The sequence below is a fragment of the Cervus elaphus genome, chromosome 17 (assembly GCF_910594005.1).
Source record: "Cervus elaphus chromosome 17, mCerEla1.1, whole genome shotgun sequence".
NCBI lineage: Eukaryota > Metazoa > Chordata > Mammalia > Artiodactyla > Cervidae > Cervus > Cervus elaphus.
In genome coordinates this window covers 59748593-59761980 of record NC_057831.1, presented here as the reverse complement: position 1 = coordinate 59761980, position 13388 = coordinate 59748593, and the positions used below count along the sequence as shown (strand labels likewise).

The 13388-nt window shown below is 37.5% G+C and overlaps 1 protein-coding gene across 2 annotated transcripts in view; it reads right to left on the bottom strand.

The window, feature by feature from the left end:
- SLC30A9 (solute carrier family 30 member 9) overlaps positions 1 to 13388 on the bottom strand; it is a 78369-nt gene that overhangs the window by 7958 nt on the left and 57023 nt on the right. For both annotated transcript variants that reach the window (XM_043871018.1, XM_043871019.1), the window contains exons 15-17: positions 12593 to 12758; positions 6104 to 6233; positions 3729 to 3842 (exon numbers count right to left, since the gene is read on the bottom strand). In XM_043871018.1, coding sequence (XP_043726953.1) covers positions 3729 to 3842; positions 6104 to 6233; positions 12593 to 12758 — 410 coding nt within the window. The remainder of the gene's footprint in view (positions 1 to 3728; positions 3843 to 6103; positions 6234 to 12592; positions 12759 to 13388) is intronic.

Here is a 13388-nt window from a genome sequence, read left to right as displayed (position 1 = left end):
ACAACTCAGGACAACTGACACCAAACTACACTGACATTCATTTTGCTTCTTTACTGCCACCCCATTTTTTTTCCTAAAGCCAGTTTCACTTTGAAATGTCCTTCATGAAGCAGTAAAAAGTACTGATTTATTCAACTGAATTCCTTGAATACAATTTTTAAAAAATGTTTTGTGACAAAATGGGAAGTATGTTTAAAGCCCTCATGTTCCACACTGAAGTCTGACATCACAAGGAAAGGAACCCCCGTGACTGCCTGAATTACGAGCTCAATCAGATGCTTTTTAGCTGAATACCATTTACTTGGACGATTAACTAACAAACCATGGTTATTCAGATCTGGTTATTTGGTAGGTGCCCTCTTATGAAATAAACAAAATGAGGCTACTTCAAGAAAAACAGCTAATAGCATTTTGTTGCTAATAATAAAATGCAAGCTTTCAGGTCAAAATTAGGATGTTGAAAAACTCATATCCACCACGATGAGTCTGACAGCTTCCCAATATTTAGAAATGTATCAACATTTGAATGATGTGCATAAATTCAATGAGCCAGTATTTTCCAAATGACCAATTCATAATACTAAAGAATCATGCATGGGTTAAAAGATCCCATCAGACAGAGAACAAAGATAGGCTAACAGATTTTAATATGATAGTGTATAGGAGAGAACTTACTGTACCCAAAGAGAGGTCTGACAGTTGCTCTTGGCTACTGGGAGGTAATCTTCAGGCCCTTGGAAATCCTGCCTGATAATTATGTTTTTGTTTATCTTTGGCCACACGGTGGCTGCTCTATCTCCAGAAAGAGGTGGAGACTAAAGGTGTCAGCTCTTCCTTAGAGGGGCTGGAGATGAGAACGGCTACTCAAGCAGCCAACTACAGGGCCCCAAGAAAACTCCTGGAAACCAAGGCTCAGCTGAGCGTCTCTGGTTGGCAGCACTCCACGCAAACTGTCACACCTCATTACCATGAACATAACACTGTCCGTGACTCCACAGGGAGAGGACAGTGAAACTCCAGGTTCAGAACTCGGCTCTCTACACCTCTTCCTTTGGCTAGCTTTAATCTGTATCCTTTCACTGTAACAAACCATTCAGTGAGTTCTGGGAGTCCTCCTAGTGAATTATCAAACCTGAGGATAGTCTTACAACTCCCTGAACTTTGCAACTGGTGTCACAAATGAAGATGGTCTTGTGGACTGCGCCCTCTGACTTCAGACACTGTATGGAAAGTTCACTGAACGGTTTCACATTCCGCATCACAACTAAGCTTTAAGAGGTTACCAACTGCCAGGCTTTTATGTAATATTAAGAGAATATAACAAGTTAGCTTTTAAATGAATAAATATTCTTAAATTTCTCAATTGTAATTTATAATTTGATAAGTATCAATAAATATAACCCACCAAAAAAGGCTCGAGTCCTCAATATTTAAGACTGTAGAATCCTAATATCAAAATATGTGACAATTACTCATCTAGAAGCTCTGAAAATCATGACTGATAAAGCGCATGAACTATAATATTAACAAAATCATCAAAATTAAAACAAACACATTAACAAAATCATCTTTTTTTGAAGTGCTTCTATTAATCTGACCACATACGTAGATTCTAAAAGATAGTAAAATAGTGACAGAAATCTTTCCCTTCAATTTGTCATTTCTCATCAATTTTTAACAATACTAAAGTTTGATCAACATCAACTAAAGAAAATTCACTGCCTTCAACAAGCTATAGATGTTAAAAATCATTTACAAGTTTTCTTCACTGCAAACGATTAGAACTCAAGTATCAACAAACGACAATTTGAGAACACAGAGGTATTTAAAGGCAGTCTGGTTATGTAATATTTTAGTAAAAACAATAGGTTGTAATGCTATCCAAATGACCAGAAAATATAAATTAATGTCAGACAGATTAAAGAAAGATGTATATATTTACAGTCTTGCCGGCAGCTGCTGTGGGAGATCCCACCCATGATGAGGTCATAAGAAGACCTGACAGGCAAGGCCGTTCAGGACACAAGGGACCCTCCAGGTTGGCCTCGGCCTCCACCCCACCCTGCATCCTCCCCCCTTTTCTGCTGTTCTTGTTCGCCCTGCTGCAGATTCTTGTGTTGCCTGCCGAGAGCTCTCCTGCTCCTCTTTCACTGAATGAGGACCAACTTAAAACCCTAATTAATAAACCTCCTAGACGCTGGTACCCTATGAAGGGGCCAGGGATGAAGGGACTGCTTCAATTCAAACCCTTTTGCTGGCACTCTGGCTTGTCTGGCATTATGTGTGCTCCTATTGCAAAGAATGCTCATGATTGTTCTAAGCATCCACAGTACGCTAACAGAAGAAACCATTAAGCATAGGTCCCTCCGCGGGGTGAGAAAGGCTCCACAAATAAAATAGCCACAAATGTGCCTAATAGAAAATACTTTAAATAGAGATTAGCTGGTGACTTCTTGCAGGTAGTTAACTTTTAGACTAAGAGCCTGTTTTGTGCTGTATCTGCTGTTTTTGCAATCCTTCGCATTTCTGTTCTACAAAAATGCAGTCCTATCTAGTTCCCATGGAGATGACGCCTAATAGAAAAAAAATAGATTAACCACAAGAAAGACAAGGTCCCCTACTGAAGTTGCTTAAAGTTACACCAGGTGCAAGCCATAAAATGTCAACAGGCCTGACGGGCAAAAGATATCATACACAGAGATTAACCATAAAAAAGGCCCTAGTAGGCACAGAGCCCTTGGGGGGTGAGGAAGCCCTATTAGAGACACAAAAATATTCTTCTAAAAGTGGTTATAGTTAAGGCTTTAGAAAAATAAGAGTTTAGCCCTAGTGTAAAAACAATAAGATCATTGTTCTTTTTTTTTTTTTTTAAGATCATTGTTAATTTTAACCAAGAGTGCTAAAACAGAGGCTGCCTCACCAGAGCCTGGGAGTCTTTGTGTGCTAAACTTTTTAGATACATTTAGCTGGTAACTTCTGCAAAAGGACTGACCTTTGTGTTAACAGGATTGTGTTTCTACTATGTTGCAACCTGCTGTACCATGAGACTGCCACTTTTCTGCTTTCTGCTAAGCTCAAGGCCAAAAGATAATGTACAAAAAATCTATGGAAAAAGACTCTCATAAACAAAAGTATACAGAGCACACCTGGTTTCGTGAAGGACAAGCTGACGTTGTGGTTTCGTGAAGGACAAGCTGATGTTGTGGTTTCGTGAAGGACAAGCTGATGTTGTTAAACAAAGTCTGTGTGCTTATCTCCCCTTAGAAATGTACCAACTTAGGGTATAAAACCTAAGTACCAACTTAGGGTATAAAAGCTGGGGCTGGACCCCTGCAAGGTCTTTTTTTTTTTTTTTTTTTTTTTACTTTTGAACAGAATCTAAGGTTTCCCCTTTACCTTTCTCTAGAAATACTAGAGACCACATCTTACTTAAAGACAAACAAACCTCTGACTATTTTAGAAACTAAGCAAACAGTATAGAACAGGGGTTAAAAATACTGAATCTTAAATTAAATAATAAAGGCTCAAAGCCCAAGCCCCCTGTTTCCCTGAGTGTATTACTACCTAACTTCTCTAACCTGGTCCTCTTGCTGATCGTTAACTACCGATACATTATGAGATTACCGAGAAGGTAAAAGCAGACAAGTAATGCAATTAGCAGAGTGTCTGACACAGATAAATATTCAAAAAACAGGTGACACTGTCAGCATGTTATTATTATATCTTACTTTCAGTTCCTTCTCAAGTCTGTCTACTTCAGCTCCTAAAGTATCAATAATATTTTCTCCATGTTTAAGCATAAAGGTCTCTAGATCTTCAGGAGTCTTCACTTCTTGAATTTCCTATAAAAGAAAATGATAGCATAAAAAATAAATAAATTCTTAAAAAAAATCATAGTCGTACATTGATAATTTCTTTAAAAAATTATAACAAATACCATTGAGTTTTATGAAATATGGAAAACTTCCAAGTCATAAGCAATGGACCACCTATTTTCTAAAAAAAAAAAAAGCAATTTCAGAAAAAACTGAGTATAACGCCCCACAGAGGTAGTATCGCAAAATCAGTGGGAAAAGAATGGACAAATCAGTAAGCAGTGCTGAGAAAATTATTTTTTAATAAGAAAAAAAAACTAAATCCCTACCTTAGACTAATAAACAAATAATTCCAAGTGGACTGAAAACCAAAGGTATAAAAGTAAACCATAAAATTTTTAGAAGAAAAAAAAAGAATATTTTATGATAATGGGATACAGAAGGGTTTCTTAATCAAGATAATAAAAAGCATTTCAAATTTGACATAAAATTAAAAACTGCATTAAATCTTCTGTAAAACAACAAAGTGGAATGATAAATTACTAACTAGGAAGTTATCTGCATATATGTAACTGAGGAAGGATTAGTACTCAGCATATTAAAAATAGAACATTTACAAATCTGTCAAAATAAATAAGAGAAAGCAAATGAACAAAGAAGTAAGTAGAGGAAATGCCAATGGTCAATAAATTTCTATGCTTATTATCCTTACTACTATCAGGGAAATATCAACTGAATCAACAGCATACTATTTTATATCTATCATAATGACAAAATTTTTAAAACTCTGTCAATACAGTCTAGTGAAAATGTGAAGCGATAGAAACTTTGACACATTGATGATGGAAGTTAAACTGACATACTTGGGAGAATGATTTGTCAACATCTAAGGAAGCTGAAGATATGTTCAGCCAGTGGCTAAGCTATTTTAAACCGAGCTATGTAATAATGCCGTAAATTTCTTGCACACGTGCCATAAATTTTTGCACATGCAAACAAGGAAACATGTATAAAAATGCCATCGTGGTGTTGTTTCCAATAGTTTAACACTGTTCATCAAATGGGGACTGGATAAACAAACTGCAGTATGTTCATTCATAAGATGAAATATTATATACCAAGTAAAAGTAAATTAATTAGGGTATATATTAACATAAAACACACTGCTAAACAAATTACAGAGAAAACCATATTGTATAATTTATAACAATTTTTAAACACCTAAAGTATTATATCTTGTACTAAGAAAAATGTGTTGAAAAGTATAAAAATCTGAATGGAAATGACAAATACTAAATTCAAGATAATTGTTACTTCTTCGGGTGGAAAAAAGAGAATGGGCTCTAGAAGGAGAAACAAGGGTTATAACTATTTTTGTAATGATTTCTTTTCATTTTTTGAGATCTTAAGCAAATACAGCACGGTAAATGTCAATGTTAGACAAAGGCAAGTGGGACCCTCTGCTCCAGTCGTTACACTCTCCTCCGTACATCTTCTTTTAAAAAACTCTTAATAAAAACGCATGGATTCTGGAGTTACAGAAATCTAAATTAATATTTGATTCCATATCATGGCTCTGAAATTCAGGCAAATGATCTAATCCTTCTGTGTCTGAATTTGCCTGTATATAAAAATTAAAGGGCTTCCTTTGTGGCTCAGTGGCAAAGAGCCTGCCTGCCAAAGCAGGAGACGTGGGTTTGACCCCTGGTCCAGGAGGGTCCCACGTGACATGGGACAATCAGGCCCTGGGGCCACAGCTATTAAGCCTGTGCTTTGGAGCCCAGGAGCTGCAATGGCTGAGCCACGTGCTGCAACAGCCGGAGACCACACGCCTTAGAGCCCGTGCTCCGCGAGAGAAGCCACCTCAACAAGAAGCCCCCCACAACGAGGGCGGAGACCCTGACGCTGCAGCGAGAGGAGAGCCCGCGGAGAACGAAGACCCAGCACAGCCAAAATTAAATAAATTATTATTAAAAACAAACAAAATAAAATAAAAACGAAAACATTATTTCTTCACCTCACAGGTTGTTGAGAGTAAATAAAATAACATATATACAATGTCTGGCACTAACAATCACTTTAGTAATAAATTACCTTTTCTGCTGTCTCCTTTGAATCACTCTTACAGTAAATAAAAAGGTCTTCGTCAAATTTTAGAGCCCTAAGAAGCTGAAACCTGAAGTGACTTTAAGACTTACAAAGAAAAGCTTTTATTTTATTTACTCAGGAAGTAACTCTTACACCCTTGGCTATGTAAGAAAAAAAATCAATAAATAACATAAACTTACTTGTAGCATTTGGTCGAAATCTTGTTTTTCCAAATATGATCTCGTAACAACTCGCCCATCAAAATCTACTTCTGCCTTAAATCTCACTTTCCCTAAGCCCAGGTCTGTGGCTTTAACATCATGAATCGCCCTGCAATCAACAACAATGCGTACAAATTTATACACACACACATACGTTTTAGTGGGAAAAGTCTACAATTCTTATTTTTTTCCACCAGTGATGAAAATGGACTAAGATAGCTTCCAGAGTGTTCACCATTAGGCACCACCTACCGTTTTCCAACAAATTGCTCATTTAGCTTTTTTTTGTGTGTGTGTAATGCCATCAGTTCAGTTCAGTTGCTCAGTTGTGTCCGACTTTTTGCAACCCCATGAACCGCAGCACGCCAGGCCTCCTTGTCCATCACCAACTCCCGGAGTTTGCTCAAACTCATGCCGGTCAAGTCGGTGATGCCATCCAGCTATCTCATCCTCTGTCGTCCCCTTCTCCTCCTGCCCCCAATCCCTCCCAGCATCAGAGTTTTTTCCAACAAGTCAACTCTTCGCATGAAGTGGCCAAAGTATTGGAGTTTCAGCTTCAACATCAGTCCTTCCAATGAACACCCAGGACTGATCTTCTTGAGGATGGACTGCTTGGATCTCCTTGCAGTCCAAGGGACCCTCAAGAGTCTTCTCCACAGTTTTGAACTCCACACTCAAAAGCATCAATTTTTTGGCACTCAGCTTTCTTCATCGTCCAACCCTCACATCCATACATGACCACTGGAAAAACCATAACCTAGACCAGACGGACCTTTGTTGGCAAAGTAATGTCTCTGCTTTTTAATATGCTATCAGGTTAGCCCTAACTTTCCTTCCAAGGAGTAAGCGTCTTTTAATTTCATGGCTGCAGTCACCATCTGCAGTGATTCTGGAGCCCAAAAAATAATGCCATACAAAGGTGCAAACAATACTATTTTATGGTAATTTTTATATACATTAATCACATAGTTTGTGGATTAAAAAATCAACTCTAAACTGCTATTTACAATACTGTCATTTTAAATCATACTCTTTTTTTCAATAGCTCCTTCTTCACACGATGCTGAGAAGTACTGTATTAGAATGAGGTTAATAACTACCTAACACGATGGATTATAGAGTTTTGCCAAGAGAACGCACTGGTCATAGCAAACACCCTCTTGCAACAACACAAAAGAAGACTCTACACATGGACAACACCAGATGGCCAACACTGAAATCAGATTGATTATATTCTTTGCAGCCAAAAATAGAGAAGCTCTATACAGTCAGCAAAAACAAGACAAGGAGCTGACTGTGGCTCAGATCATGAACTCCTTATTGCCAAAATCAGACTTAAATTGAAGAAAGTGGGGAAAACCACTAGACCATTCAGGTATGACCTAAATCAAATCCCTTATGATTATACAGTGGAAGTGAGAAATAGATTTAAGGGACTAGATCTGATAGACAGAGTGCCTGATAAACTATGGACTGAGGTTCATGACGTTGTACAAGACAGGGATCAAGACCATCCCCAAGAAAAAGAAATGCAAAAAAGCAAAATGGCTGTCTGAGGAGGCCTTACAAATAGCTGTGAAAAGATGATAAGCGAAAAGGAAAGATATTCCCATTTGAATGCAGAGTTCCAAAGAATAGCAAGGAGACATAAGAAGGCCTTCGTCAGCAATCAATGCAAAGAAATAGAGGAAAACAACAGAGTGGGAAAGACTAGAGATCTCTTCTAGAAAATTAGAGATACCAAGGGAACATCTCACGCAAAGATGAGCACAATATAAAGGACAGAAATGGTATGGACCTAACAGAAGCAGAAGATATTAAGAAGAGGTGGCAAGAATAAACAGAAGAACTGTACAAAAAAGATCTTCACGACCCAGATAATCACGATGGTGTGATCACATAGAGCCAGACATCCTGGAATGTGAAGTCAAGTGGGCCTTAGAAAGCATCTTTATGAACAAAGCTAGTGGAGGTGATGGAATTCCAGTTGAACTATTTCAAATCCTGAAAGATGATGGTGTGAAAGTGCTGCACTCAATATGCCAGCAAATTTGGAAATCTCAGCAGTGGCCCCAGGACAGGAAAAGGTCGTTTTTCATTCCAATCCCAAAGAAAGGCAATGCCAAAGAATGCTCAAACTAATGGACAATTGCACTCATCTCACACGCTAGCAAAGTAATGCTCAAAATTCTCCAAGCCAGGCTTCAGCAATACGTGAACTGTGAACTTCCAGATCTTCAAGCTGGTTTTAGAAAAGGCAGAGGAACCAGAGATCAAATTGTCAATATCCTCTGGATCATCGAAAAAGCAAGAGAGTTCCAGAAACACATCTACTTCTGCTTTATTGACTATGCCAAAGCCTCTGACTATGTGGATCACAATAAACTGTGGAAAATTCTTCAAGAGATGGGAATAACAGACCACCTGATCTGCCTCTTGAGAAACCTGTATGCAGGTCAGGAAGCAACAGTTAGAACTGGACATGGAACAACAGACTGGTTACAAATAGGAAAAGGAGTACGTCAAGGCTGTATATTGTCACCCTGCTTATTTAACTTATATGCAGAGTACATCATGAGAAACATTGGGCTGGAAGAAGCACAAGCTGGAATCAAGATTGCCGGGAGAAATATCAATAACCTCAGATATGCAGATGACACCACCCTTATGGCAGAAAGTGAAGAAGAACTAAAGAGCCTCTTGATGAAAGTGAAAGAGGAGAGTGAAAAAGTTGGCTTAAAGCTCAACATTCAGAAAACTAAGATCATGGCATCTGGTCCCATCACTTCATGGGAAATAGATGGGGAGACAGTGGAAACAGTGTCAGACTTTTTTTTTTCGGGCTCCAAAACCACTGCAGATGGTGATTGCAGTCATGAAATTTAAAGACGCTTACTCCTTGGAAGCAAAGTTATGACAAACCTAGACAGCAGATTAAAAAGCAGAGATATTACTTTGCCAACAAAGGTCTGTCTCGTCAAGGCTATGGTTTTTCCAGTGGTTATGTATGGATGTGAGAGTTGGACTATAAAGAAAGCTGAGCGCTGAAGAATTAATGCTTTTCAACTGTTGGAATTGGAGGTGTTGGAGCAGACTCTTGAGAGTCCCTTGGACTGCAAGGAGATCCAACCAGTCCGTCCTCAAGGAGATCAGTCCTGGGTGTTCATTGGAAGGACTGATGCTGAAGCTGAAACTCCAGTACTTTGGTCACCTCATGCGAAGAGTTGACTCATTGGAAAAGACCCTGATGATGGGAGGGATTGGGGGCAGGGGGAGAAGGGGACGACAGAGGATGAGATGGCTGGATGGCATCACTGACTCGATGGGCATGAGTTTGAGTAAACTTCGGGAGCTGGTGATGGACAGGGAGGCCTGGCGTGCTGCGATTCATGGGGTCGCAAAGAGTCGGATGCGACTGAGCGACTGAACTGAACTGATACAATTTATTCATTTTAGAAAAGCGTATCTAACTCAGTCTTAACAAACGATTTAAAATACTCATGGCTTGACTAATATTAAACAGCAGTTAATAAAAATATTCTGATATACTTTTCACTTATATTCTTACACATGACTAACTGCAGATAGAAAACTGTGATAGGCAGTGTTTACCATGGTTCCAGCGAACCTCTCCTCTTGTGTTCAGGCCCTTGGGCAACCCTCTCTCTTTCAATGCAGGCTACCCCTAGTATTTGCTCCTAACCAAAAGAATATGGCAAGATGATGAGGTGTCATTTCAAGATCAGATGACTGATCTGTGACTTTTACCTTGTCCACACTCAACATCTGTTGTCTTCTCCATTTGCATACTCTGATTAAGCAAACCGCCATGTGGGAGAGCTCCACAGGGCAAGGGAACTGAGTTCTGTTGATAACCGTGGCAGTAAGCTTAGAAGCTGATCCCTCCCCAGAGATGACTAAGTCTCAGTCAACACCTTAACTGCAATATGTGAGAAATCCTGGAGTAGAAACCCAGGTAAACTGTGTTCAGATTCCTGACCCAGAGAAGCTGTGAGGCAGTAAACGGTGTATTAAATCACAAAGACTTGGGGTAATTTGTCACAGAGCAATATAGGTAACTAATACACTGCTTAAAAACTGTATAAACTTTCTGAAATACTAACATTTATTTTTCCAACAATTTAATCTACAGATCTTCACTATTTCAGGAAATTTCAGATTTGTCACAATCTTTCCATTTACAGTTCTTTTGTAGACTTTGATTATAAACAACATATGCAAATTATAAACACATTATTCCTAACAAATGTGTGCCAAAATACATGAAGTAAAAACTGACAGAAATGAAAGGAGAAATAGGCAATTCAACAATAATAATAGGCGACTTCAATATCCTACTTTCAATAATGGAGAGAACAATGAGGCAGGAGGATCAACAGGGAAACAGAAAGCTTGAGCACTACAAACCAACCCAATCTAACAGACATCTACACAACACTCCTTACAATAGCAGAATAAACATCCTCAAGCACACATGGAACATTATCCAAGATCGATCATATGTTGGCTATAAAATAAAGCTCAGTAAATTTAAAAGGGCAGAAATAATAAAAAGTGCTTGACAACCACAATGGAATGAAATAAGAAGTAACAAAGACATTTGAGAAATTAAACCACACATTGCTAACCAACCGATGGTTAAAGAAGAAATCTAAAGTGAAATCAGAAAATAGTTTGACGCAAATGAAGACACAATATAATAAAATTTATAGGATGAAGTGAAAGCAGTACTTAGAAGGAAATTTATAAGTGTAAAAGCCTATATTAAAAAAAGAAGATGGATATCACATAAAAAACTTAATGTACCCTCTTAAGACATTGAAAAAAGAGCAAACCTAAATCAATACTAAATGTAAATCAAGCAGAAGGAAGGAAATAATATAGATTAGAGCAGGATTCAAGAAATAGAAAAAACTATAGAAAATCAATTAAACCAAAAGTCAGTCCTCTGAAAAGATCAACAAAATTGATAAATCTTTAGCTGGACTGACCAAGAAAAAAAATAAACAACAGTTAAATTACCAGAATCAGAAATGAAAGAGGAGACATTACTACCAATCCTAAAGAAATAAAAAGAAATACAAAGGAAAGCCATGAACAGCTGTACCAACACATTAGATAACTTAGAAATAATGGACAAATTTCTAGAAAGACACAAACTGCTGAAACTGACACAAGACAAAAGAGACAATCCAAATAAACGTGGAACCAGAGACAGAGCAAGTAATCAAGAGGGACCACGCAGAAAGCCCGTCCCCAGATGGCATCTCTGCTGACCTGCACCAAACGTTTAAAGAAGAAATCAGAGCAATTTGTTTTACAAACTCACTAAAAAAGATTAGAAGAGAAGAGGAAACACTTCCCAACTCATTTTATAAAGTCACTATTACCATGATACTAAAAGTAGACAAAAGACACCACAAGAAAAGGACATTAATATGGAGAATCTCACATGAAGTCACTAAGCCTAGTATTGATTCTAAAAACGCTCAACTTCTAATCTTGATCTAGTAGGTAACTACTTTTTAAGAATAAACATGTAGGGCATAGAATATAAATATAATAATCACATACTCATTTGTTTTAGTGATGCAGATATAGAGGTCATTCTTTAAAGACTGAACTTAAAGATTTTAATTATAACACAAGAAAAACACATTCTTAAAGTTAAATATATATATATATATATATATATATATACACACACATAGGTAAGTAGTAGAAAATTAGAATTTTAAAGGATTGTTCCTTCCCCTTCACTCTGAAACTATACTACTGCTTAAGTTCACTAAGGTCTATTAAAACACTTTATCTCTTCTGATTATCTCTTAAATCTTCAACTCTTTATCATTCAAAGATAAAGATTATAAGGAAAAACACTTAAAATAAGCTAAAACAAGATGTCTACATACTAAAAAAAAGAATAAATTATATTCAATTTGGTAGTCATATCCCAATGAATAAAAATCTTTTAAGTTCAGTATATTCAATTTGCCGGGACTTCCCTGTGGTCCAGCGGCTAAGACTCCAAGCTCCCAATGCAGTCCTGGTCTGGGAACTAGACCTCACATGCTGTAGCTAAGACCCAGTGCAGTCAAATAAGTTTTTAAAAATACATATTCGATTTGTAATTATAATACAAATATAAGGCAAATATAAATATGAAGATTTCATATAAGTCAAATACTTTGCAAACTTCTGTTCCCATGACATCATCTAACTGTCCCTTATTAGAAAAATTAGAGATAAAATTTAAAGCAAACTCAGGGAGTTTGCTAAATGCTTCACTTGCTTTCTTGGAAGGTCGCAATGCTGCAAATTAGTAGGTTAAAAAGTTCTGAAAGCTAGGGATGCAATTCTTCTCTTTTGGAAGAATTTATAAAGCAAGCATTTCTATTTCTTCATATATTTCTCTAAACTTTAACAGCATCACTGGAATAAGCTGACCTTACTGACGGATCGTTCTCCAGGAGTTCAGTAAGCCGCTGCACTTGTTCTGGCTGGATGGATCTCCCCAGGAGCGCCTCCGTGTTGGTGTAGATGAGGAACGCTGAGACCACGCCCAGCAGGGTGCCCACACCCAAGGAGCCTAGGCTGTCATACACTGGGTTGCCTAAAGAAAAGCACATAAGAAGTCAGTAAATTAACATGTTCTATTTCAATGAGCTTTAGGGAGCAAAGAACCTAAATTAGTAAACCAAGGGACTTGAAATTCATTCCTAATTCCTTTAATGACTTTCTCCTAATAGTTTTACTATTCTACAAAAGAAGAATGCTACAACTTGCCGCATATTACATAAAAGAGTATTATGCAGTTTAATTACTTATGATCCATTCCTTGCACCACGTCACATGGGTTAGCGTTCAGAGCATTTTCAAATTAGAGACATGATATATATACTAAAGTAATAAAGAGTCCATTTCTTTTTTGGTATGTCAGTAGCACTTTTACTAGTTGACAAAATAATTGTAGGACCAACAGCTAAAAAAAAATTTTTGTGTTTTGTCTTACAAAGGTTCTGTGAAAGATTTAAGCCATATAAAAAAATATGCATGAGGCACTTTTATCTCTTTCAACCAAGAATGATACATAGGTAGTAACATTCTTAGATACACAAAAAGAAAGCAGAAAGAAAATGGAAGTTCATTTGCATCTACTGGCTACCTTAAAGCAGCGGTTCTCAAAATGCAGTCCTAAGACCTTAGCTGATGCTAAGTAGTAGCATCAGCATCACTAGATAAC